This window comes from Oratosquilla oratoria, chromosome 44 (genome assembly GCF_046742065.1).
Source record: "Oratosquilla oratoria isolate Oo_2021 chromosome 44, ASM4674206v1, whole genome shotgun sequence".
In the NCBI taxonomy this organism is placed as follows: domain Eukaryota; kingdom Metazoa; phylum Arthropoda; class Malacostraca; order Stomatopoda; family Squillidae; genus Oratosquilla; species Oratosquilla oratoria.
The window spans coordinates 6,161,917-6,185,427 of NC_134820.1; the positions used below are offsets into that span (position 1 = coordinate 6,161,917).

The 23,511-nt window shown below is 43.2% G+C and overlaps 2 protein-coding genes across 3 annotated transcripts in view; one reads left to right on the plus strand and one right to left on the minus strand.

Moving 5' to 3' along the window:
- The window catches only part of NELF-B (negative elongation factor B), a 74,706-nt gene that overhangs the window by 34,461 nt on the left and 16,734 nt on the right, over positions 1-23,511 (plus strand). For both annotated transcript variants that reach the window (XM_076180333.1, XM_076180332.1), the window contains exons 8-9: positions 16,690-16,764; positions 22,293-22,443. In XM_076180333.1, coding sequence (XP_076036448.1) covers positions 16,690-16,764; positions 22,293-22,443 — 226 coding nt within the window. The remainder of the gene's footprint in view (positions 1-16,689; positions 16,765-22,292; positions 22,444-23,511) is intronic.
- Positions 1,056-12,653, minus strand: LOC143022179 (uncharacterized). The gene is made up of 3 exons (XM_076180282.1): positions 12,182-12,653; positions 6,653-8,611; positions 1,056-1,129 (listed from the first exon to the last, which is right to left on the minus strand). Exons 2-3 carry the CDS (start codon positions 7,641-7,643, stop codon positions 1,056-1,058), a joined length of 1,065 nt encoding a protein of 354 aa, XP_076036397.1. The 5' UTR covers positions 7,644-8,611; positions 12,182-12,653.

Below are 23,511 nucleotides of genomic sequence, written 5' to 3' on the forward strand. Positions count from 1 at the left end.
TTGACAGGAATAGGGGAGGAGTAGCACTTTTCATTAAGAATACAATAAAATGTATTACCAACAATTTGATTAAGGCAGAAGATAGTATGGAATCTATTTGGGTGGAGATTATAGGCATTATTGCTGTGGATGTGCTGTGTCTTGCGACACTGCTTCTGACCCAAGGCAGTGGACAGGATGCAGGGATGACCCATCATCCAGGAGGTGCCAAGATAAGAGGGAGGGAGGAGAGTGGAATATATAGGAAATGGAATGGGTGGGAGTGGTTTCTATGCCTTTTTCTTTTTGGCTACCCCCCCCTCCCCCATGTAGGGGGAAAAAGCCTTTGCTTTATGTTTGTATATAGACCTCCTAACCTCAGCATTAAGCAGACTGATCCCCTGATTCATGAAATTTGCAGGGCGTCCCAGTACAAAAGCATTGTGATCATGGGAGATTTTAATTATAGAAACATTGACCAGGAAACTTTAGTAGATCAGGAAGCACAAAAATTCTTAGATGCAGTGCATGATAATTTTCTAAAACAAATTATTGCCAATCCTACAGGAGGAGAAAATATTCTGGACTTTTAACTAATAATGAGCACCTAACAAGCATTACCCATAGATCCGTCATACAAGCTCTGAGCTGTCATCTGGAAGGTTAATGGTTGTCGATCGTGAGTCCAATGCGTGAACCGAGACCATGGTGGTGGTGGTGAATGGTGTAAAATTAGGAGATAGTCTAGGGCCTAGTGATCATCAAGAAATAAGATTTAATATTAATTGGAAAGAATTAAATAGTACAAATAACGTTCTAGCACCGGACTTCAGGAGAGCCAATTTTGATGAGATGAGAAAGAACTTAAGGCATTTGGTCACTTACGAGAACGACCCGGGAGCTCACTGGCTGAGCGGGTTTGGGCGTCGTTACTTGAGGCAAACATCGAGGGGATGGCGGTTCAAATCCTGCCACTGGCAAAGTTGAACCAAGGGTTCATTAAAATCCCACGCTACAAAGTCATCTGTGAGAGCACCGTCCTAGCCTTCCGATAGGGGGGAGTTTGTGACGTTAAACTACATCATATCACGAGAACGATCCAGAGGCTGTGATGGGGTAAGGTACATGGTCAGTCCAGATGTCGTTAGCGCTGACAGGGGTAGGTTCATGGAGGGTAATATGCATACCCTGGGTCAGGTCACTTACAAGCGCGAGGTCAACAGCCCTGTCAGCGATTTGGATGAAATGTACAGTAACCTAACAGCTATAATTCTAAATGCACAAAATTATTTTATTCCCCTCAAGTCAATAAAGAAGAACAATAATACTTCCAAATGGATGATGGACAGGCTGAAATATGAGGTCGAAATGAAAAGAGGTCTTTATGTAAGAATAAAAAAATGGGGAAATACACCTTAGATCCAAATATAACGATATGGCTAGACTATTTAAAAAGAACAAGCGCACAGCAAAACATAACTATGAAATTAAGGTTGCCAGACAAGCTAGATCCAACCCAAAGGGCTTCTTTCATCTCTGTAGAACAAAAAATAAGGAAAAGATAGACACAATTAAAAACGACTTAAATGATTGGAGAAAAAGATGAGTCAGGCATTTAACAAATATTTTCTCTCAGTGTTTACTAAGGAGAGGTTACATAAGGTATCTGACTACTACCTGATTTTCAGTGGGGATGAAGAAAGTAGACTATCAAATATCAGTATTAGTAAAGTAGAAGTAGTCAAATAGATTGAAAGACTAAGCTACAAAATCTACGGGTCCAGACGAAAAATTTCCGAGAGTGCTTAAAGAGTGTAAATTTGAAATCTGCGACCAGTTAACAGAAATATTCAATAAGTCGGTAGACACTGGTTTTGTGCCTATTGCCTGGGGGCAGGCAAATGTTGTTCCTGTTTTCAAAAAGGAAGATAGATCGTGTATATGCAACTACGGGCCAATCAGTCTGACATCAGTTATAGGTAAAATGCTTGAATCAATAACACTGGGTAACAATTTTTTTTTTTTTTTTTTTAATCGTCCAGGGTTTTCCAGCGGAATTGGACTAATTGTGATGCTCTGAGTCCGAAAATGCCCTTGGTTTTTCTCAATCAGGTCAGGATTGTTCGCTACAGACATTTAAGAAAAAAACGATTTTTCGTCCAAAAACACAATTTCTGCGGATCATAAAAATTCGGTTTTTCCGTTTTCCTGGGGAAATAAAAGTCAACGTATCCAAATTCATTCATTTTTTATATACTCGATTACATTTGATAAGCTTAATACATGTACATGAGCGTTACGTGACATAAAAGTTCGGAGTTCACGGCGTAAATCGCCGTTTCCTCGAATTCTGTGTGTGAGCAGCTGCTGGGTTGTCTCTCTTCAGCGACCAGCAGTAGTCTGCGAGCATGACTGCGTCCCACCTCCCCTGGTACCTCTCCTCCATTTGACGCATGTCCTGATGGAACCTTTCTCCCTGCTCGTCGCTGACCGCACCAAGGTTTTCAGGAAACTTCTCCATGTGTGAGAACAGGAAATGCATCTTTATACTCATCAAACACCCGAGGTTTTGGAAGTTCTTTATCATGCTGTTGATGAGTGTGGCGTGGTTTGCTGCCTTCTTGTTCCCCAGGAAGTTGTTCACCACCTGCACAAATGACCTCCAGGCGGCGCACTCTAGCGTGTTCATGGAGTTTTCGAACTCTGTGTCCTTGATGAGCTGCCGTATCTGTGGGCCATCGAAAATGCCGGCCTTCAGCTTCTCAATGGTCACTCCAGGGAAGGCTTGCCACAGGTAGTTGAAGCACCTCCCATCCTTGTCCAGAGCGCGCGTGAACTGTTTCATTAACCCAAGCTTGATGTGAAGCGGTGGGAACAAAATCTTTTCCCGGTCAACAAGAGGTTCGTTTATGATGTTGCTTGCCCCATGTACTAACTGCTCTCACGCCGGCCACTCTTTCTTCACATAGTGCTGGGCTCTGTCTCGACTGTTCCACTTACATATAAAGCATGGGTACTTTGTGTACCCGGACTGCTGACCAAGTAGAAAGTTCACCATCTTAAGGTCGACGCAGATGAGCCATTGGTGCTGCTCATATTGGATTTTGTCGAGCATGTACTTGACTGCTTCATATTTCTCTTTGAGAGTTGTGGAGTGCGCAGAGGAATTGAGGCGAACTCGTTCCCGTTGTGGATGAGCACACTCTTCAAAGAGCGCTTGCTACTGTCTATGAAGAGTCGCCAATCTCTCGGATCATATTGAGGAGCGCCGAGTTTAACAAGAAGACCGGCGACATCTCGGCAGTACACGAGGTCTTCCTCCTGGCAGAAGTAGCCCATGTAGTCCTGATGCCTTCTACGAAAGAACGTGATACGCGCGTCCTCGCCGAGTAGATTTTTCTCTTTGAGTCTGGAGGCCAACAGTTCGGCGGAAGTCTTCGACAAGCTGAGATCCCGAACCAGATCATTAAGCTCACATTGTGAAAAGGGCTGCGGACCATCTTGTGTTTCATACTCTTCTTCTGTATCTCCTCCCTCATATGCAGTGGTGGCCTCGTCGTTGCTGTCAGGAAGCTCTCTGCATGCTGGTACAGGAAGTTCTTCGCAGTGAGCAACTGGACGGCGGGCAGATGGAAGGTCGGGGTACTGGAGGCTGCTCCGATTCTTCCGGTTGATGCCAGTAGTATTGATGGCACAGAAGTAACAATCCGATTCATGGTCAGACGGCTCCCTCCAAACCATCGGAATCCCAAACTTCAGTGAAGTTTTCGTGCCCTTCGTCCACCGCCGGAGGTATTCCACGCACGTCATACACACCGTGTGCGGTGCCCAGGACTTATCTTGGTCACCCAGCTTGACTTGAAAGTAAGCCTGGTATGCGTGCTTCACAAAGCTTGTGATGCTCTTCCTGTGCATTGACAGCGTGTATTCTCCGCAAATGTAGCAGAAAATGTCAGGATTATTCCTGCATGACCGTCGCGCCGAAGCCATATCAATACCCTGAAAAGAAAGAAATAAGTCAATTAGTCAATTTCAAACAGAAACACACCAGAAGCAACCATTTATATATGAATAATTCGCTATATTCTTCAAGAAAAATAGGATTGAACTCAAAACCCTTCAAATTATCATATGTATAGCTCGTCAGGTAGGCCTATGGCTGTATCTCAAAAAGTTGACCTGATTGAGCAAAACCAATGTGATATTCGGACTCAGAACACCAAAATTAGTCTAAATCAGCTGAGAAACCCCTGACGATTTTTTGGCTGTTACCCAGTGTAATAGTTAATAGACTCAGAGATCACATCGAGAGATGTAATTTGATTCATGACTCACAGCATGGTTTCTCCAAGGGTAAGTCATGTGTTACTAATCTATCTTTTTACACTAACATATATGAGGTGTCAAATGACAATGATAGTGACGATGTTATATACCTTGGCTTTAGCAAAGCGTTCGACATGGTGCCCCACCAGAGACTACTAAATAAAATCAAAGCCCATGGCATAGGAGGAAAAGTGTTAGAATGGATTAGAGTTTGGATCAGTGACAGAAAATGGCAGGTCACCATAAATGGTGTAAAATCCAGATGGGGGAGTGTTTCTAGTGGAGTTCCCCAGGGCTCAGTTTTGGGTCCCTTATTGTTCATTGTGTATATAAATGACTTGAACAATGGGATTAATAATGATGTTAGTAAGTTTGCAGATGACACTAAAATAGGATGCTTAATTAGGTTGGGAAATGATGCCAAGATTCTGCAGGATGATCTTAACAAATTGTACACATGGTCAGTGAAATGGGAAATGGACTTCAATATCTCAAAGTGCAGTGTGTAGGGCTACACAACCCCAAAAATAGATAATTGTTGTTGTCGTTCCCTAGACTGTCTGTCCGAGCAGTCCCGTCTCCCCAAGGAAGGCCACAGCCGAGACTGGGTTTTCCCACAAATCCTTTATAGAGTGTATGTTGTGTTGTTTGCGTGCATGATTGTGTATAATGCAGTCTTCCATTATGTGTTGTATGGTATGGGGTGAAGTGTTACATCCTGGGCAGCTGTTCACAACACGGTCGTCCAGCCTCCTCTGGTAGCTTAGAAGTGCTGGGTGGTGACCGCATCGCAGTCTGGCCAAGTGGACTCTGTCCTTACGTGGGAGAGAGGATTCAGAAGGGTGGATATCAGGGGGTCTGGCATGCAGCAGTGTGTTGTCTTTCAGTGTGTTAATGGAGCGGTGAGTGATATGATTATGAATATGTTTCCGGAGGCTGGTATTTGGTGGTTGTGGAGGAAGAGAAGAGAGTATCTTTGTGTAATAAAGGTCTTTGGGTGTAGTTTTAATGTTTCTTGGTGTGTGTGGGTGTTCTGCTATGTAGTGTAACGGGTGTGATGTGTTTGTGGTGGCTGCAGCAAGTGTTTGTGTGCCTCTCATGTCGAGGTGTTCCTTGACTTTGAGGACTTTTGTTTCATGGTGTAAATGGTCTGTAGGTGATGTATTTGTGCAGCCTGTAATTGTTTTTAGGGCTTTGTTTTGTATGATTTGAAGGGTGTTGTGGTGTGTCTCACTGAGATTAGGAGCCCATGCAGGACTCGCATAATTCATCACTGAGCGTATACATTGTTTGTATATTGTTATATTAGTTTCTTTGTTTTGTCCAAATGTTGTTCCAGTGATTGACTTAAGTGCGTTAAGTCTAGGTGTGCATTTGTTTTTTATGTTTGTGAGGTGTTGTTTGAAAGACATGGATGTATCGTATGTTACACCAAGAATTTTCGGTGTGTTTGTGTGTGGTATTAGAGTGTTGTTGATGTAGAGATGAGGTATGTATTTGTGTTCTTTTGTCCAGTTGGTGAGAAGTGTTGCTGTAGATTTGGTTGGAGCTATTTTGAGTCTGTTTGTGATGAACCATGTGTTGAGTGTGTCAAGGTAAGGCTGGATTATTTCTGCAGCTTTGTCTGTGTTACGATGTGTGCATGTGATTGTTATGTCGTCTGCGTAAGAAGAGATTTGTATTTCTGAGGTGTCTGGCGTGGGTAAGTCATGCATGTATAGATTAAATAATGTGGGGGATAGAACTGAGCCCTGCGGTACTCCGTTCTTAATGTTTCTGATGTGCGATGATTGGCCATTATATGACACATGAGCATTCCTGCCTGCCAGATAATTGGCCAGCCATCTTTTGGTGTTATTGTGCATGTCTGTGTTATATATTTTATTTGTTAGGTTGTGGCGGGGGATAGCATCAAAAGCTTTACTAATGTCCAATGTTATAAGAAGTGTTCTGTGGTGGGGCCTATCTGAATTGATGCCATCAAAAATTCTTTGTGTGAGGTTTGTCAGAAGAGTGTTTGTGGAGTGTAGTGGCCTAAAACCGTGTTGTGAGTCAGCAAGGGGAATATATGGTGTGACAAGTTTAAGTATTAGGCGTTCAATGACTTTAGAGGGGGTGCAGAGAAGTGTGATTGGGCGGTGCGATGATGGGATTGTTGGGTCTTTGTTCGGTTTTGGGATGGTGATTATTTTACCATGCTTCCAGATGTCGGGTATAGTGTTGTGTGAATAGCTGTAGTTTGCAATGTTTGTGAGTGCGTGTATACCTTGTGGTCCAATGTGTTTTAGGTGGATGTTGCTTATGTTATCAGGGCCACAGGCAGATGAGTGCTTGAGACTATTCTGACTGTCTATGAAGGGTGTATAGTCTGAGTCTGTGGGAAAGTCTTTCTTACGTCGAATGGTGCGTCGGTCGTCAGGGTGAGATGTAAGATGGCTCGTCTGTGCAAAATGACGTATGAGTGCGTTTGCTTGTTGTCTGTTTGAGGGTAGATTATCTGTTGTTGTGATTATTGCTGCGTGAGAGCGTGTAGTGTTAGTGTTGGATAGTGTGATGCTGTTGAGTGTTTTGTACAATTTGCTGGTGTTTGTTTTGTGATCAAGTGTATTGATAAAGTTTTGCCAATTTTGTGTTTTTTGTTCATGTATTTTATTGGCAATCACAGTGTTTAGTGTTTGTATTTGGTCTGCTATGTTTTGAGGGATAGGTGTGGGGGTATCGTGTTTAAGTGTGTCACGTTGTCTGATGAGGCCTTGGATTTCTGGTGTGAAGTTGGGGTTGTGTGATTTTCTGTTGCCTCTAGGGATGTATCTCTTGTCTGCGTTTTGTATGATTGTATTAAAAGCGTGCACAGCATTGTTTATGTTTGTGATTGGTGTACTGTTAAGTGTTTCAAAATGTTGTTCTGTCTCTTCATTAAAGGCTTCCCAGTTAGCTCTCTTGTAATTGGTGTAAGTGTGTCTGTGGCCAGCTGGGGTGCATCTTGTTTTGGTGGTGATGATGATTGGAAGGTGGTCAGAACCAAGGGCTCCGACCACTCTCCATGATGTTGTTGGGGTTAGGCAGGGGGAGCAAAAGGTGATATCAGGAGAGGAGGGAGTGTAGAGGGCTTGGTATGGGATATGTGTATGATTATGCGTGTTGTTCATGATAGTCAATGAGTCGAATTGAGTCTGTATATCAAGCCCTCTGTCTGTGTCGGGGTTGTCGACAAACCAGGCAGACGACTTGGCGTTGAAGTCACCACCCATGATCAGGTTGGGGATTGAGGTTAGTTGGCTGAGCTGAGGTCTGAAGGTGTTTGGAACTGTGGGGGATGATTGGGGGGGAATGTACATGTTAACTATTGTTAGTGTTGAATTGTTGCCTGTGCGGATACGAATGGATTGGGTTTCTGTGGGTTTATCTGTGGTAGGGAGGAGAATTTTGGTTGTGGCACTTGTGTCCACAAAACAGATGGAATGGTGGATCAGGGTGACGAGTCCACCGCCATTGCCGTCAGTCCGGTCTTGTCTGATGGTGGTGTAATTATGAAATGATGGTGTTTTGTGTGAGTGTCTTAATTTTGTTTCTTGTAGAATTGCAATGTGTATGTTGTGTTGTTTAAGAAAGTGTTCAAGTTCATGTTTTTTAGTGTTAATACCGTCAATGTTGTGTTGTAATATGTTGATGTTGTGTGTTTTGTATGTGTTGTATGTTGCCGTTTGGGGTTGAGGTTGGGGTGGTAGTGGGGAAGGTGTAGGATCTGGGTCAGAGGGGGGAAAGGAGAGATCGGGGACAAAGGAAGGGGAGTACTAATCGGGGGTAAGGGCAAGGGGAAATTGGGAGTGGGTAAGGGTGTTGGCTGTGGTTGGGGAGGTGGGATTGGGGTTACTGGAGGGCAGGTAGAACATGTCCAAGTGTTTGTGTATTGGTTTGTGTCAGCAAGTGTTGTACAAGTGAGGTGGGCCCAGTTTTTGCACATATTGCACTGAACTGAGCCCTTTGTCTGTTTGCTCGAAGTAATGGGTTTAGAGCATGTTGGGCATGTGTATTTTGTGGTGGGCCCAGGATTGCTCTCTACATCTCCGGCTAAAAGTAGAAGAAGAGGGGTGATCGCCGGAAAATGACCCCTCAGTGCAGAAAAAACGTAACATTGTGTGTTGGAAAAAAAGGATTGTGGTACTCCCCCAGGTAGGCGTAGCTCCTCCTTGGGGATCGGTGCCATCTGCGTAGAGCTGATGGCCAGGGGTAAATGCTGCTGTTTGGCCCCCAACTCTTGGGGTTGGGGGGTGGTCCCACGACGTAGACGTTGCAGCTCCAGGACCTCTTGGGGTTGGGGGGTGGTCCCACGACATGTGGTCCCACGACATGTGTTTAGAGAAAACTGGGTGCAAGAGAGACTTGGGAGTTTTAGTGAGTCCTGACCTTAAATTCAGAAAACAGTGCATTAGCGCCAGGAACAAAGCTAAAAGAGCACTAGGTTTCATTGCTAGGATGGTTACGAATAGAAGTGCAGAGGTAATTATCAAACTAGCGTTAGTTAGACCTATCCTTGACTGTGCGGTACAGTTTTGGTCTCCGTCTTATAGAATGGACATCAATTCACTAGAATCAGTACAGAAGAGAATAACCAAAATGATACATGGGCTCAGAAAATTACTCTATGAAGAGAGGCTTAGGCACCTTAACTTACACTCTCTGGAAAGATGCAGAGTGCAGGGTGATCTTATAGAGGTGTTCAGGTAGATCAAAGGCTTTAACAAGGGTGACACAAACAAGGTCATCATATTAAGACAATAGAACAGGACTCGCAGTAATGGATTTGAATTGAACAAATTTAGATTTAAGATTTGGTTTACTAATAGGATGATCAGCGGATGGAATAGACTTAGTAACCATGTAGTGAGCACTGACACCATCAATTGTTTCAAGAAATGCTTAGACAACTTTATGGATGGGGATGACAGGTGGTAATAGACATGGAACTGCCTAGTGTAGGCTTTATGGTCTCTTGCAGTCTTCTTCATTCTTTTGTTCTGATCCAGGGCAGTGGGTGAGATGCAGGGATGACCCGTCATCCAGGAGGAGCCAAGATAAGAGGGAGGGAGGGGGGTGAATGGGAGTGGAGTATGTGGGGATGGAATGGATGGGAGTGGATTTTTATGCCTTTGTTTTTTGGCTACCTCCCTTGAAAGGAGGAAAAAGCCCTTGGTATATGTATGTATGTACATATACCAAGGGCTTTTTCCCCCTTACAAGGGAGGTAGCCAAATTCAAAGGCATAAATCCACTCCCACCCATTTCATCCCTGTATACTCCACTTCCATTCACCATCCCTCCCTCCCTCCCTCTTTTCCTGGCTCCTCCTGGATGATGGGTCATCCCTGCATCTCACCCACTGCCCTGAGTCAGAAGCATTGTAGCAAGACACAGCACATTCACATCAAGGCCACTTCATTTAATCAGCAACTCCCCTGTCTCCATCCTCTCTTACAGAAAAAGAGAAGAACAGCCCTTTGGGCTGCTTCAAAATATTATTCACACATACTCCCTCACCCCCCCCTATTCCTCACCCACTCCCTTCCATGCATCATAGCATCATCTATACACAACCATTCTCCATTCATCCCTATCCTGTCTTCTCCCTTCCTTCCTCAACAGACTTCCCCCTCTTTCACAGTGCCCCTTTTACCCCATCCATCCATCTCATCCTTGGTCGCCCCTTCAGGTTCACTCCCTCCACCTCTTCCTTCTACACCTCTTTTGCAAATCTTTCTTCACTCATTCTTTCCAATGTCCAAACCATCCCAGTACTCTTTCATTAACCGTATCTCCCAACTCCTTTTTGCAATATGTGCAAAAACTGGGCCCACCTCACTTGTACAACACTTGCTGACACAAACCAATACACAAACACTTGGACATGTTCTACCTGCCCTCCAGTAACCCCACTCCCACCTCCCCAACCACAGCCAGCACCCTTACCCACTCCCAATTTCCCTTTGCCCTTACCCCCGATCAGTACTCCCCTTCCTTTGTCCCCGATCTCTCCTTTCCCCCCCTCTAACCCAGATCCTACACCTTCCCCATTACCACCCCAACCTCAACCCCAAACGGCAACATACAACACATACAAAACACACAACATCAACATATTACAACACAACATTGACGGTATTAACACGAAAAAACATGAACTTGAACACTTTCTTAAACAACACAACATACACATTGCGATTATACAAGAAACAAAACTAAGACACTCACACAAAACACCATCATTTCATAATTACACCACCATCAGACAAGACCGGACCGACGGCAATGGCGGTGGACTCATCACCCTGATCCATCACTCCATCTGTTTTGTGGACACAAGTGCCACAACCAAAATTCTCCTCCCTACCACAGATAACACAACAGAAATCCAATCCATTCGAATCCGCACAGGCAACAAATCAACACTGACAATAGTTAACATGTACATTACCCCACAATCATCCCCCACAGTTACAAACACCTTCAGGCCCCAATTTAGCCAAGTAGCCTCAATCCCCAACCTGATCATGGGTGGTGACTTCAACGCCAAGTCGTCTGCCTGGTATGTCAACAACCTTGACACAGACAGAGGGCTTGATATACAGACTCAGTTTGACACATTGACTATCATGAACAACACACATAATCATACACATATCCCACACCAAGCCCTCTACACTCCCTCCTCTCCTGATATCTCCTTCTGCTCCCCCTGCCTAACCCCAACAACATCATGAAGAGTGGTCGGAACCCTTGGTTCTGACCACCTTCCAATCATCATCACCACCAAAACAAGATGCACCCCAGTTGGCCACAGACACACATACACCAATTACAAGATAGCTAACTGGGAAGCTTTTACTAAAGAGACAGAACAACATTTTGAAACACTTAACAGTACACCAATCACAAACATAAACAATGCTGTGCTCACTTTCAATACAATCATACAAAACGCAGACAAGAGATACATCCCTAGAGGCAACAGAAAATCACACAACCCCAAGTTCACACCAGAAATCCAAGACCTCATCAGACAACGTGACACACTTAAACACAATACCCCCACACCTATCCCTCAAAACATAGCAGACCAAATACAAACACTAAACACTGTGATTGCTAATAAAATACACGAACAAAAAACACAAAATTGGCAAAACTTTATCAATGCACTTGATCACAAAACAAACACCAGCAAATTGTACTAAACACTCAACAGCATTACACTATCCAACAGTAACACTACACGCTCTCACGCAGCAATAATCACAACAACAGATAATCTACCCTCAAACAGACAACAAGCAAACGCACTCATACGTCATTTTGCACTGACAAGCCATCTCACTTCTCACCCTGATGACCGACGCACCATTCGACGTAAGAAAGACTTCCCCAAAGACTCAGACTATACACCCTTCATAGACAGTCAGACAAAACTCATAATACATAGTCTCAAGCACTCATCTGCCTGTGGCCCTGATAACATAAGCAACATCCACCTAAAACACATTGGACCACAAGGTATACATGCACTCACAAACATTGCAAACTACAGCTATTCACACCTGACATCTGGAAGCATGGTAAAATAATCACCATTCCAAAACCGAACAAAGACCCAACAATCCCAACATCGCACCGCCCAATCACACTTCTCTGCACCCCCTCTAAAGTCATTGAACGCCTAATACTTAAACTTGTCACACCACATATTCCCCTTGCTGACTCACAACACGGTTTTAGGCCACTACACTCCACAAACACTCTTCTGATAAACCTCACACAAAGAATTTTAGATGGCATCAATTCAGATAGGCCCCACCACAGAACACTTCTCATAACATTAGACATTAGTAAAGCTTTTGATGCTATCCCCCGCCACAACCTAACAAATAAAATATATAACACAGACATGCACAATAACACCAAAAGATGGCTGGCCAATTATCTGGCAGGTAGGAATGCTTACGTGTCATATAATGGCCAATCATCGCACATCAGAAACATTAAGAATGGAGTACCACAGGGCTCAGTTCTATCCCCCACACTATTTAATCTATACATGCATGACTTACCCACACCAGACAACTCAGAAATACAAATCTCTTCCTACGCAGACGACATAACAATCACATACACACATCGTAACACAGACAAAGCTGCAGAAATAATCCAGCCATACCTTGATACACTCAACACATGGTTCATCACAAACAGACTCAAAATAGCTCCAACCAAATCTACAGCAACACTTCTCACCAACTGGACAATAGAACACAAATACATACCTCATCTCTACATCAACAACACTCTAATACCACACACAAACACACCGAAAAACAAATGCACACCTAGACTTAACGCACTTAAGTCAATCACTGGAACGACATTTGGACAAAACAAAGAAACTAATATAACAATATACAAACAATGCATACGCTCAGTGTTGAATTATGCGAGTCCTGCATGGGCTCCTAATCTCAGTGAGACACACCACAACACCCTTCAAATCATACAAAACAAAGCCCTAAAAACAATTACAGGCTGCACAAATACAACACCAACAGACCATTTACACCATGAAACAAAAGTCCTCAAAGTCAAGGACCACCTCGACATGAGAGGCACACAAACACTTGCTGCAGCCACCACAAACACATCACACCCGCTACACTACATAGCAGAACACCCACACACACCAAGAAACATTAAAACAACACCCAAAGACCTTTATTATGCACAAATACTCTCCTCTCTCCCTCCACAATCACCAAATACCAGCCTCCGGAAACATATTCATAATCATATCACTCACCGCTCCATTAACACACTGAAAAACAACACACTGCTGCATGCCAGACCCCTGATATCCACCCTTCTGAATCCTCTTCTCCCACGAAAGGACAGAGTCCACATGGCCAGACTGCGGTGCGGCCACCACCCAGCACTTCTAAGCTACCAGAAGAGGCTGGATGACCGCATTGTGAACAGCTGCCCAGGATGTAACACTTCACCCCATACCATACAACACATAATGGAAGACTGCATTATACACAATCATGCACGCAAACAACACAACATACACTCTATAAAGGATTTGTGGGAAAACCCAGTTTCGGCAGTGGCATTCCTTGGGGAGACGGGACTGCTCGGACAGACAGTCTAGGGAACGACAACAACAACAACAACTCCTTTTCCACTCCCATTCTTCTCCTCATCTCATTTCTCATTCTACCCAGCCTAGTAACCCCTACCATACTTCACAGGCATTTCATCTCAAACACATTGAAACTCTTTCTTTTGTCCCATATTTCTGCCCCATACAGTGCTGTTGGCACAATCACCCCTTCATACAATCTCCTCGTAGCATCCATTCCCAGATGTCTATTTCTCATTACACTTATTAATACCCAAAGGCATTTACTTGCTTCTCTCAATCTACATTCTACCTCCTCCACTCCTCCATTTCCCACTACATTTGCACCCAAGTATTTAAAGCTATCCACTTCCTCCAGTCTCTCTCCCCTAATACTCATTTCCAATTTGCTGCCATCCTCTCCCATGTGCATCTCATCCCCTTACTTTTACCCATGTTTATCTTCAACTTCCTTCTTTCACACCCCTTCCCAAACTCTGTCACTAACTTCCTTAATCCCTCCTCTGATCCTCCTACAAGCACAGTGTCGTCAGCAAACAACAGTTGGCATATCTCCCACTTTCCTCCATTTTCTTTAACCATCTCCAATCCCTGGCCCATTAGCCTTGCAATATCTCTCGCACCACCCCAGAGGATTCAAGACAACTAGTGACAGAGTTTGGAAGGGTATGTGGGAAGAGAAAGCCAAAAGTAAATATGGACAAAAGTGAGGTGATGAGGTGCACAAGGAGAGAGGGTGACAGTCAATTGAAAGTAAGTCTTAAAGGAGAGAGGCTGGACTATGTGAAGAGCTTTAAATACTTGGGGTCACATATAGCAAGAAATGGAAGTAAGTTATAGAGTACGGGAAGCAACTAAATGTCTTGTGGAAATGACAACTACCATGAGAACTAGGTATTTGGGGATGAGAATGGTTATTTATGGATGGTGCTGTGATGCATGGAAGGGAGTAGGTGGGGGATGGGGGGTGAGGGAGTATGTGTAAATGATGTTTTGACACAGCCCAAAGGGAATTCTCCCCATCTCTTTTTCTGCATGATGGGACAGAGGGGTGTCACCAATTAAATGAAGCAGCCTTGCTGTGGATGTGTCGTGTCTTGCTGCATTGCTTTTGACCCAGGGCAGTGGACAAGACTCAGGGATGACCTGTCAACCAGGAGGAGCCAAGAAAAGAGGGAGGGAGGGGTGGTGAATGGGAGAGGAGTATGGGGGATGAAATGGGTGGGAGTGGATTTATATCTTTGATTTTGCCTACCTCCCATGTAAGGGGGAAAAATCCTTTGGTATGTATGTGTGTGTGTGTGTATATATATATATATATATATACACATATATATATGTGGGAAGCTTGTTGGCTGGACGGCTTAGGGCATCAGTGCTTGTGGCAAAGGTTGGGGCGATGGCAGTTCACATTCTGCCTCCAGCGAAGTTGAACCAAGGGCATGGTTCATTAAATTCCACACTACAAAGCCCTCTGTAAGGGGCACCATCCTAGCCTTCCGGTGGGAGGAGTTTGTGAAGTTAAACCATATCATCATTATATATATATATATATATATATATATATATTTTGGCAGTAAATTTTCTTGTAGACATGTCTTGTTAAAGACCAATGCTAAGTCAGTTTCAACTATCTTCTTAGTTGTTTTTTTCCATTCTTCTTATATGTTTCTTATAGTCCAGGGGTAGATTAAACACAAGTCTACCGAGATCCATGGTATATTGACACTAATTATATAAATACAATCGCAAGCTTTCGGTTGTTACATACAACCATCTTCAGGCAGATAAAATGACAGGAAAAGGTCCATGTCAATTATGCTATGGAGTTACAAAATGACAAGGCTTTATGGTTCCAGTGAGGTGGAATTAGGAGAGGTTCGGGTCGATCATAATGACTGCGAGGGTGGGAAGCTGGACGGTGAGGTGGAATTGGGAGAGGTTCGAGTCAGATTATAATGACTGGGGGGGGGGGGAACTGGACAAGATGTCCGTTGATGAGGGAAATTTTGTCCTGGTGTGACGGATTCTTTGTTTAAGAGTAAGGTGCCTAATGTGTTTGTTTGTATGTTGATGATTGGTGTGTGTTGTGAAATGTAGACTTTCTCCAGGATGTGTAGTTTTTTGTGATTGTTACAGTGTTTAAGTATTTTGGTATTGTTAACTAGGTCTTGTCTTGTTGGATTTCTGTTGTGATATTGAGTCATATGTTTCTGTATGCTACCATCGCGGGCAACACCCTAAAGCAAGCGAATGTGGTATACCAATACTCCTGCTCTGAAGAAGGTTGCAAACTTCTGCCTAACATGAATTATATTGGTGTTACCACTACTTCACTTAGCCGAAGGCTCACAATGCATGCCCGCGATGGTAGCATACAGAAACATATGACTCAATCAACGGACATCTTGTCCAGTTCCCCCCCCCCCCAGTCATTATAATCTGACTCGAACCTCTCCCAATTCCACCTCACCGTCCAGCTTCCCACCCTCGCAGTCATTATGATCGACCCGAACCTCTCCTAATTCCACCTCACTGGAACCATAAAGCCTTGTCATTTTGTAACTCCATAGCATAATTGACATGGACCTTTTCCTGTCATTTTATCTGCCTGAAGATGGTTGTATGTAACAACCGAAAGCTTGCGATTGTATTTATATAATTAGTGTCAATATACCATGGATCTCGGTAGACTTGTGTTTAATCTACCCCTGGACTATAAGAAACATATAAGAAGAATGGAAAAAACAACTAAGAAGATAGTTGAAACTGAATTAGCATTGGTCTTTAACAAGATATGTATATATATATATATATAATGCATATATGTGTGTATATATATATATATATATATATATATATATATAATATGTATATATATGATGTAAATGGAATAGGAAACGTAGAAGACTTAGTCTGAGTTTATTCCTGATTAGTTTCGCAGGTGCTTTCTCTTTTCTTTAAGAAAGCAAACCTGCGAAACTAGTCAGAAATAAACTCAGACTAACACTCCTGTGATTCCTACTTCCACTTACGTCAACCTGTCAGATTGTCTCTAAATATATATATATATATATATAGAGAGAGAGAGAAAGAGCTTTCTGAAATTGAGGTGTTCATTATATTTATCTTGTGCTGTATTTGTTTGTACCACAACCATGTGATAATGGTATTGCATTATTTGAAATACTTGTTTTCAGGAAAATGCAGTTCTTGTATTAATGCTGCGGATGCTGGCATTAGGACTTTACAGCTGGGATATGATTGAAAGTCAGGTAAGCTTCACAATTCTTGTTTTATTCTGAGTTGCATGGATCAAATATGTAAGAAAGCTTTAGGAAAAGGTAAGGATGTTTTTAGGGCCTTTTTGTATTTGGAAAATGCTTATGACAGGATAGACAGGAAGGCACTGTGGGAGGTATTGCAGATATGCAGGATAGGAGGAAAACTTTTAAGAGCAGTCAAGAGTTTTTACAAGAGTAGTAGAGCTTGTGATAGAATCAGAAATGGAAAAAGTTAGTGGTTTGAGGTAAAGGTGGGACTTCGCCAGGGATGTGTTATTTTGCCTTGGTTTTTCAATTTATACACGGATGGGGTGGTGCAAAAGGTAAATGCAAGGGTAGTGGGTCAGAGATTGGAGATGGTTAAAGAAAATGGAGAAAAGTGGGAGAAAAGCCAGCTGTTGCTTGTGGACGACACTGCACTAGCAGGATCAGAGAAGGGATTGAGGAAGTTAGTGACAGAGTTTGGTAAGGTGTGCAAAAAAAGGAAGCTGAAGATAAATGTGGTTAAAAGTAAGGTGGTGAGATGTACAAGGGAAGAAAGTGGCAACAGACTGAAAGTGAGTATTAAGGAAGAGAGATTGGAGGTAGTAGATAGTTTTAGATACTTGGGTGCAATGTGGTGGGAAAGGGAGGAGTGGAGGTAGAATGTAGATTGAGAGAAGCAAGTAAATGCCTTGGTTGATTAAAAAGTGTAATGAGAAATAGACATTTGGGAATAGATGCTAAGAAGAGATTATATGAAGGAATGATTGTGCCGACAGCACTGTACAGGGCAGAAATATAGAACATAAAAGAGGAAGAGTTTGAATGTGTTTGAGATGAGGTGCCTGTGAAATATGATAGGGGCTACTAGGCTGGATAGAGTGAGAAACGAGGAGACAGAGGTGGAAAGGGAGTTGTAAAATAGGGTTGATGAAAGAGTATTGGGATGGTTTGGACACATGGAAAGAATGAGTGAAGAAAGATTAGTAAAAGAGGTGTGGAAGACATAGGTAGAAGAAGTAAACATTAGGGGGCAACCAAGGAGGATATGGATGGATGGGTAGAAGGGGCATTGGGAAAGAGGGGAATGTTTATTGAAGAAGGACAAGAGAAGACAGAAGATAGGGGTGGATAGAGAATGGTTGTGTATGGATGATGCTGTGATGCATGAAAGGGAATGGTTGGGGATGGTGGGTGAGGGAGTATCTGTAAAAAATAATTTGACGCAGCCTGAGGGGATTTCTCCACGTCTTCTCCATTTCTGCATGAGGGGACGGATGTGCTGTGTCTTGCAATACTGCTTCTGACCCAGAGCAGTGGGCAAGATGCAGGGATGATAGATAGATTTATTACAAAAAAATCAGGAACAGGCCTTTTTGTTTATGGTTCCTTACTTTACTCTCTTACTCTTTTGGTGTTTGGACCGCTTGCTGACCTCTCACCGCCGATACTATCTGCCTCCATTGATGTCGGTTTTGCGCACTTGTCATCCAGTCTTCCGTATTCTCCAACCCAGCACTTCTTAGGTCTTGTTTGATGTTATCCATCCATCTTCTTCTGGGTCTTCATACTGATCTTCTTCCACCGATAATTCTTTCCGTCATGACCTTTCTTGGAATTCTGTCCATTTCCATTCGGGCAACATGACCAGCCCATTGCATTCGTCTTACCTTTTTGTTTATGGATAGATTTATTTATGTATTTTTAATGTGGGTCATAAGTGGGAGAAGCACCTTCTATAGAAGGAAATATTTGAAAGAGTTAAAGACTGCATTCATATTAGGAGACCATAAAAATGTGTGAATAATTCTAGTTTGTCAGTCAGTATATTGCTCCAGTATCTTTTGCAGGAGATCCAAATGTACAAGTATTCAGCAGTGAGTCTCAATGTCTCTTATGAACTGTAATATTACAATAATGGAATTTTTTTATCTAGACACAAATGTACAAGTATTCAGCAGTATGGCCTGAAGGCATGTTCTCGTCTGCTTCATAAAAATATTTTGAGTGATTGAAACAGTGCCTGTTCACATTAATGCCTGATGGCCAGTTAGCCAATCCATTGACCGTCTATGTCAGGCCCTTCCATGAGTCTGCCTGAAGGTCTTTCCTTCCCCAGTTTCCATTTATTCTTTTTTGTGTACTTTGTGTCTGGTATACATAATGTGTCCACATCATCTCAACTGATTCTACAGAGAGTGACTGTTTGCCTGATATTTGTTTGTTAGATTTTGTATCTTGCTCCCAATTATGTTGTGAATAAGGTAGCAGTACTCATTCCTGTGGCCGGGATTTAACTTTTCGTTTTGTTTTGGGGTCCAATTTTCACTGTTATGCAGTAATACTTGTATTTGTGCCAGATATACAGGATAGGAGGAAAGATTCTGGGAGCTGTCAAGAGTTTTTATGAGAGTAGTAGAGCTTGTGTCGGGATTGGAAATGGAGAGAGTGAGTGGTTCGAGGTAAAGGTGGGACTTCGTCAAGGATGCGTTATGTCGCCCTGGCTGTTCAACTTATACATGGATGGGGTGGTGCGAGAGGTAAATGCAAGGGTAGTGGGCAAGGGATTGGAGATGGTTAAAGAAAATGGAGAAAAGTGGGAGGTGAGCCAGCTGTTGTTTGCGGACGACACTGCGCTTGTGGCAGGATCGGAGGAGGGATTGAGGAAGTTGGTGGCAGAGTTTGGGAGAGTATGTGATAGAAGAAAGCTAAAGATAAATGTGGTTAAAAGTAAGGTGATGAGATGTACAAGGGGTGAAAGTGGCAGTAGACTGGAAGTGAGCATTAAGGGAGAGCGACTGGAGGAAGTGGATAGTTTTAAATACTTGGGTGCAAATGTGGCAGGAAAAGGTGGAGTGAAGGTGGAGGTAGAATGTAGATTGAGAAAAGCGAGTAAATGCCTTGGTGGATTAAAGAGTGTAATGAGGAATAGACATTTGGGAATGGATGCGAAGAGGAGACTGTATGAAGGAGTGATTGTGCCAACAGCACTGTATGGGGCAGAAACATGGAACATAAGAGAAGAAGAGAGGAGTAGTTTGAATGTGTTTGAGATGAGGTGTCTGAGAAGTATGATGGGGGTTACTAGGCTAGATAGAGTGAGAAATGAGGAAGTGAGGAGGAGAACAGGGGTGGAAAAGGAGCTGGGAGATAGGGTTGATGAAAGAATATTAGGATGGTTTGGACACATGGAAAGAATGAGTGAAGAAAGACTAGTAAAAGAGGTATGGAAGGCAGATGTGGAGGGAGGGAACATGAGGGGATGTCCTAGGATGAGGTGGATGGATGGGGTGAAGGGGGCTTTGGGGAAGAGGGGAATGTCTGTTGAGGAAGGACGGGAGAGGACAGAAGACAGGGGTGAATGGAGAATGGTTGTATATGGATGATGTTGTGATTGCATGAGGTGGAATGGGCGGGGGGATGGGGGGTGAGGTAGTATGTGTGGGCAAAATTTGACGCAGCCTGAAGGGATTTCTCCCCATCCTCTCCTTTTATGCAATGGGGGGTCGCCAATTTAATGAAGTGGCCTTGCTGTGGATGTGCTGTGTCTTGCGACACTGCTTCTGACCCAGGGCAGTGGACAAGGTGCAGGGATGACCCGTCATCCAGGAGGTGCTCAGATAAGAGGGAGGGTGGAGGGGTGTGGAGTGTATTCAGGGATGGAATGGGTGGAAATGATTTTATGCCTTTCCCTTTTTGGCTACCTCCCTTGTAAGGGGGAAAAAGCCTTGGTATATGTATGTATGTATGTACTTGTATTTGTATTGTGATGTATATGCCTGGATTTTCTTTTCCTTAGGGAGGGGTTATAATGCCCTCTGACTCTGAAACTACCTGTTTGGTTCAAAATATTCCCATTTATGCTGATAAAGCAGCCTTGCTGTGGATGTGCTGTGTCTTGTGACACTGCCTCTGACCCAGGGCAGTGGACAAGGTGGAGGGATGACCCGTCATCCAGGAGATGCTAAGATAAGAGGGAGGGTGGAGTGTATTTAGGAATGGAATGGGTGGGAAGGGTTTTATGCCTTTTTCTTTTTGGCTACCTCCCTTGTAAGGGGGAAAAAGCCTTGGTATATGTATGTATGTTGATGTCACCTTTTGCAGTTGTCAGGCCTGCTTTAGTTATGTTGTAGCTCTTGGTTCCATTGATTATACATTATGGTTTGGAGTGCTTCCCCCTGTTTGCATTGTCATCTACATATCCACATCATTCCGAGTATTCTTTCTCTGTCTTTACATAGTTAAGGTAGATGATAAACAGTAAGGGTGAAGGAACACTTCCTTGTCACTCATCAGTGTTGATGATAGAGTAATTTGTGTCATCAAAGATTTCTAAGATTTTGTAGCTTCTTTGATTTCTGTACATGCTCATGATAGCCCTGAATAGGCTATCATTGATTCCTCTCTCTGGTTACTTTCCACATCTTTCCTCTTGGCACCTTGTCATGGGGGGACAGAGAGGGGGGGTCGCCAATTTAATGAAGCGGCCTTGCTGTGGATGTGCTGTGACTTGCGACACTTCTTCCGACCCAGGGCAGTGGACAAGATGCAGGGATGACCCGTCATCCAGGAGGTGCTAAGATAAGAGGGAGGGTGGAGGGTTGTGGAGTGTATTCAGGGATGGAATGGGTGGGAATGATTTTATGCCTTTTCCTTTTTGGCTACTTCCCTTGTAAGGGGGAAAAAGCCATGGTATATGTATGTGTACCTTGTCAGAAAACAGATATGCTAATCAGTTGCATGTTCCTAGGAATGTTCTCAAAGCTGCAATCTGGTTTATGTTCCTCAGATACCTGGCTTCTTGGGCACCTTGTACTGACATGCTGTAAGGCATGTATCCTCAGCAAAAGAACCAAGGATCCCAAATGAAGAACAAGATCCTATGTAATTGATAAAGTTCTCCTTTGGGGCCCAAAACACTTCATTTGCTTAGAATAGTGTTAGGAGGGAGGTACCAAGTAGCAGCAAGAAACTGTGTAGTGGTTGATTTGTTCCCACCCATTTGGATGCAGATGTCTTTTATATTTATTTCTCTTTCCTTAGAACAAAAATTCTTGCTTTCTTCTTTACTCTAAGTTGCTTGGAACCTATACTGAGATGCAGATGAATGTGCAAACATCAAACAAAAGACATACAAAAAGAACACATAGTAAAAACTGGAGGACTTAGAACACTTATGACCTTATTCTTTCTAGGTAAATACTTCCAGAAGTGTACAGAGTGGTTTTTTTTTTTTTTTTTTTTTTTTTTTTAAGGTCATTATACCTGGTGTGAATTTGTACAGTCTCGACGTATGATGTGTGTGATGACTGAGTGCTGGGATCCCTACAGCACACCAATATGAGCTGCCTGAGTTGCCAAATCCCTCCAGATTTGAGAGTCATAGCTCATAGATTTTTAATGCAAAAATTCTCCATTATACACCTGTGAAATACCAAGAGGTAAAAAAAAAAAAAAAAAATCCTATTCAGCAAATCTATAGTCAGCCACATAATACAACTCTTAAGTAGCAGACATAAATTTATTCTTGGTTTCAGATGTTCAGAGAACCCAAGTTAGATCCTCAGATTGTCACCAAGTTCCTTCCAGCACTGGTATCTCTGATGGTTGATGATGAGGTCCGCAGGTTTAATGCAAAGCTACCTGTTGATGAAAGAGAGTCAGCTATTACCATTATTGAACATTCAGGTGAGTAAATTTTTTTATGAATTCATTATGTATGATTGGTAAGACAATACTGCTGTGGATGTGCTGTGTCTTGCAACACTGCCTCTGACCCAGGGCAGTGGACAAGATGCAGGGATGACCCGTCATCCAGGAGGTGCCAAGATAAGAGGGAGGGAAGAGGGTGGAGGGGAGGGGAGTGTGATAATGATGGAATGGGAGTGATTTTATGCCTTTGTTTTTTGGCTACCTCCCTTATAAGAGGGAAAAAAGCCTTTGGTATATATATGTGGGAGGTATTGCAGATATATGGGATAGGAGGAAAGCTGTTAAGAGCAGTCAAAAGTGGTATATGTATGTGGGAGGTATTGCTGATATATAGGATAGGAGGAAAGCTGTTAAGAGCAGTCAAGAGTTTTTATGAGAGTAGTAGAGCTTGTGTTAGGATTAGAAATGGAGAGAATGAATGGATTGAGGTAAAGGTGGGACTTCATCAGGGATGTGTTATGTCACCATGGATGGAGTGGTGTAAGAGGTGAATGCAAAGGTAGTGGGTCAGGGCTTGGAGATGGTTAAAGAACGTGGAGAAAAGTGGGAAATAAGCCAGTTGTTGTTTGCTGACAACAATGCACTTGTAACAGGATCAGAGGAGGTATTGAGGAAGTTAGCAACAGAGTTTGAGGTGTGTGAAAGAAGGAAGCTGAAGATAAATGTGGGCAAAAGTAAGGTGATGAGGTGTACAAGGGGAGAGAGTGACAGTAGGCTGGAAGTGAGCATTAAGGGAGAGACTGGAGGAAGTGGATAGTTTTAGATATTTGGGTCCTAATGTGGCAGGAAAGGGAGGAGTGGGGCTGGAGGTACAATGTAGATTGAGAGAAGAGAGTAAATGCCTTGGGGGATTGAAAAGTGTAATGAGAAATAGATATCTGGGAATGGATGCTAAGAGTGAAGGAGTGATTGTGCTTACAGCACTGTACGGGGTAGAAACATGGAACATAAGAGAGGAAGAGAGAAGGAGTTTGAATGTGTGTGAGATGAAATATCTGAGAAGTATGATAGGGGTTACTGGGGTAGATAGAGTGAGAAATAAGG

What these genes read in the sequence shown, in the direction of transcription:
- LOC143022179 (XM_076180282.1), bottom strand. Translation starts at nt 7,643, where the DNA reads ATGTACATTCCCCCCCAATCATCCCCCACAGTTCCAAACACCTTCAGA. An exon ending in CTATACACCCTTCATAGACA is followed by an intron (nt 1,130 to 6,652) that starts GTCAGAATAGTC and finishes TACCCCTGTCAG; the next exon opens with CGCTAACGACATCTGGACTG.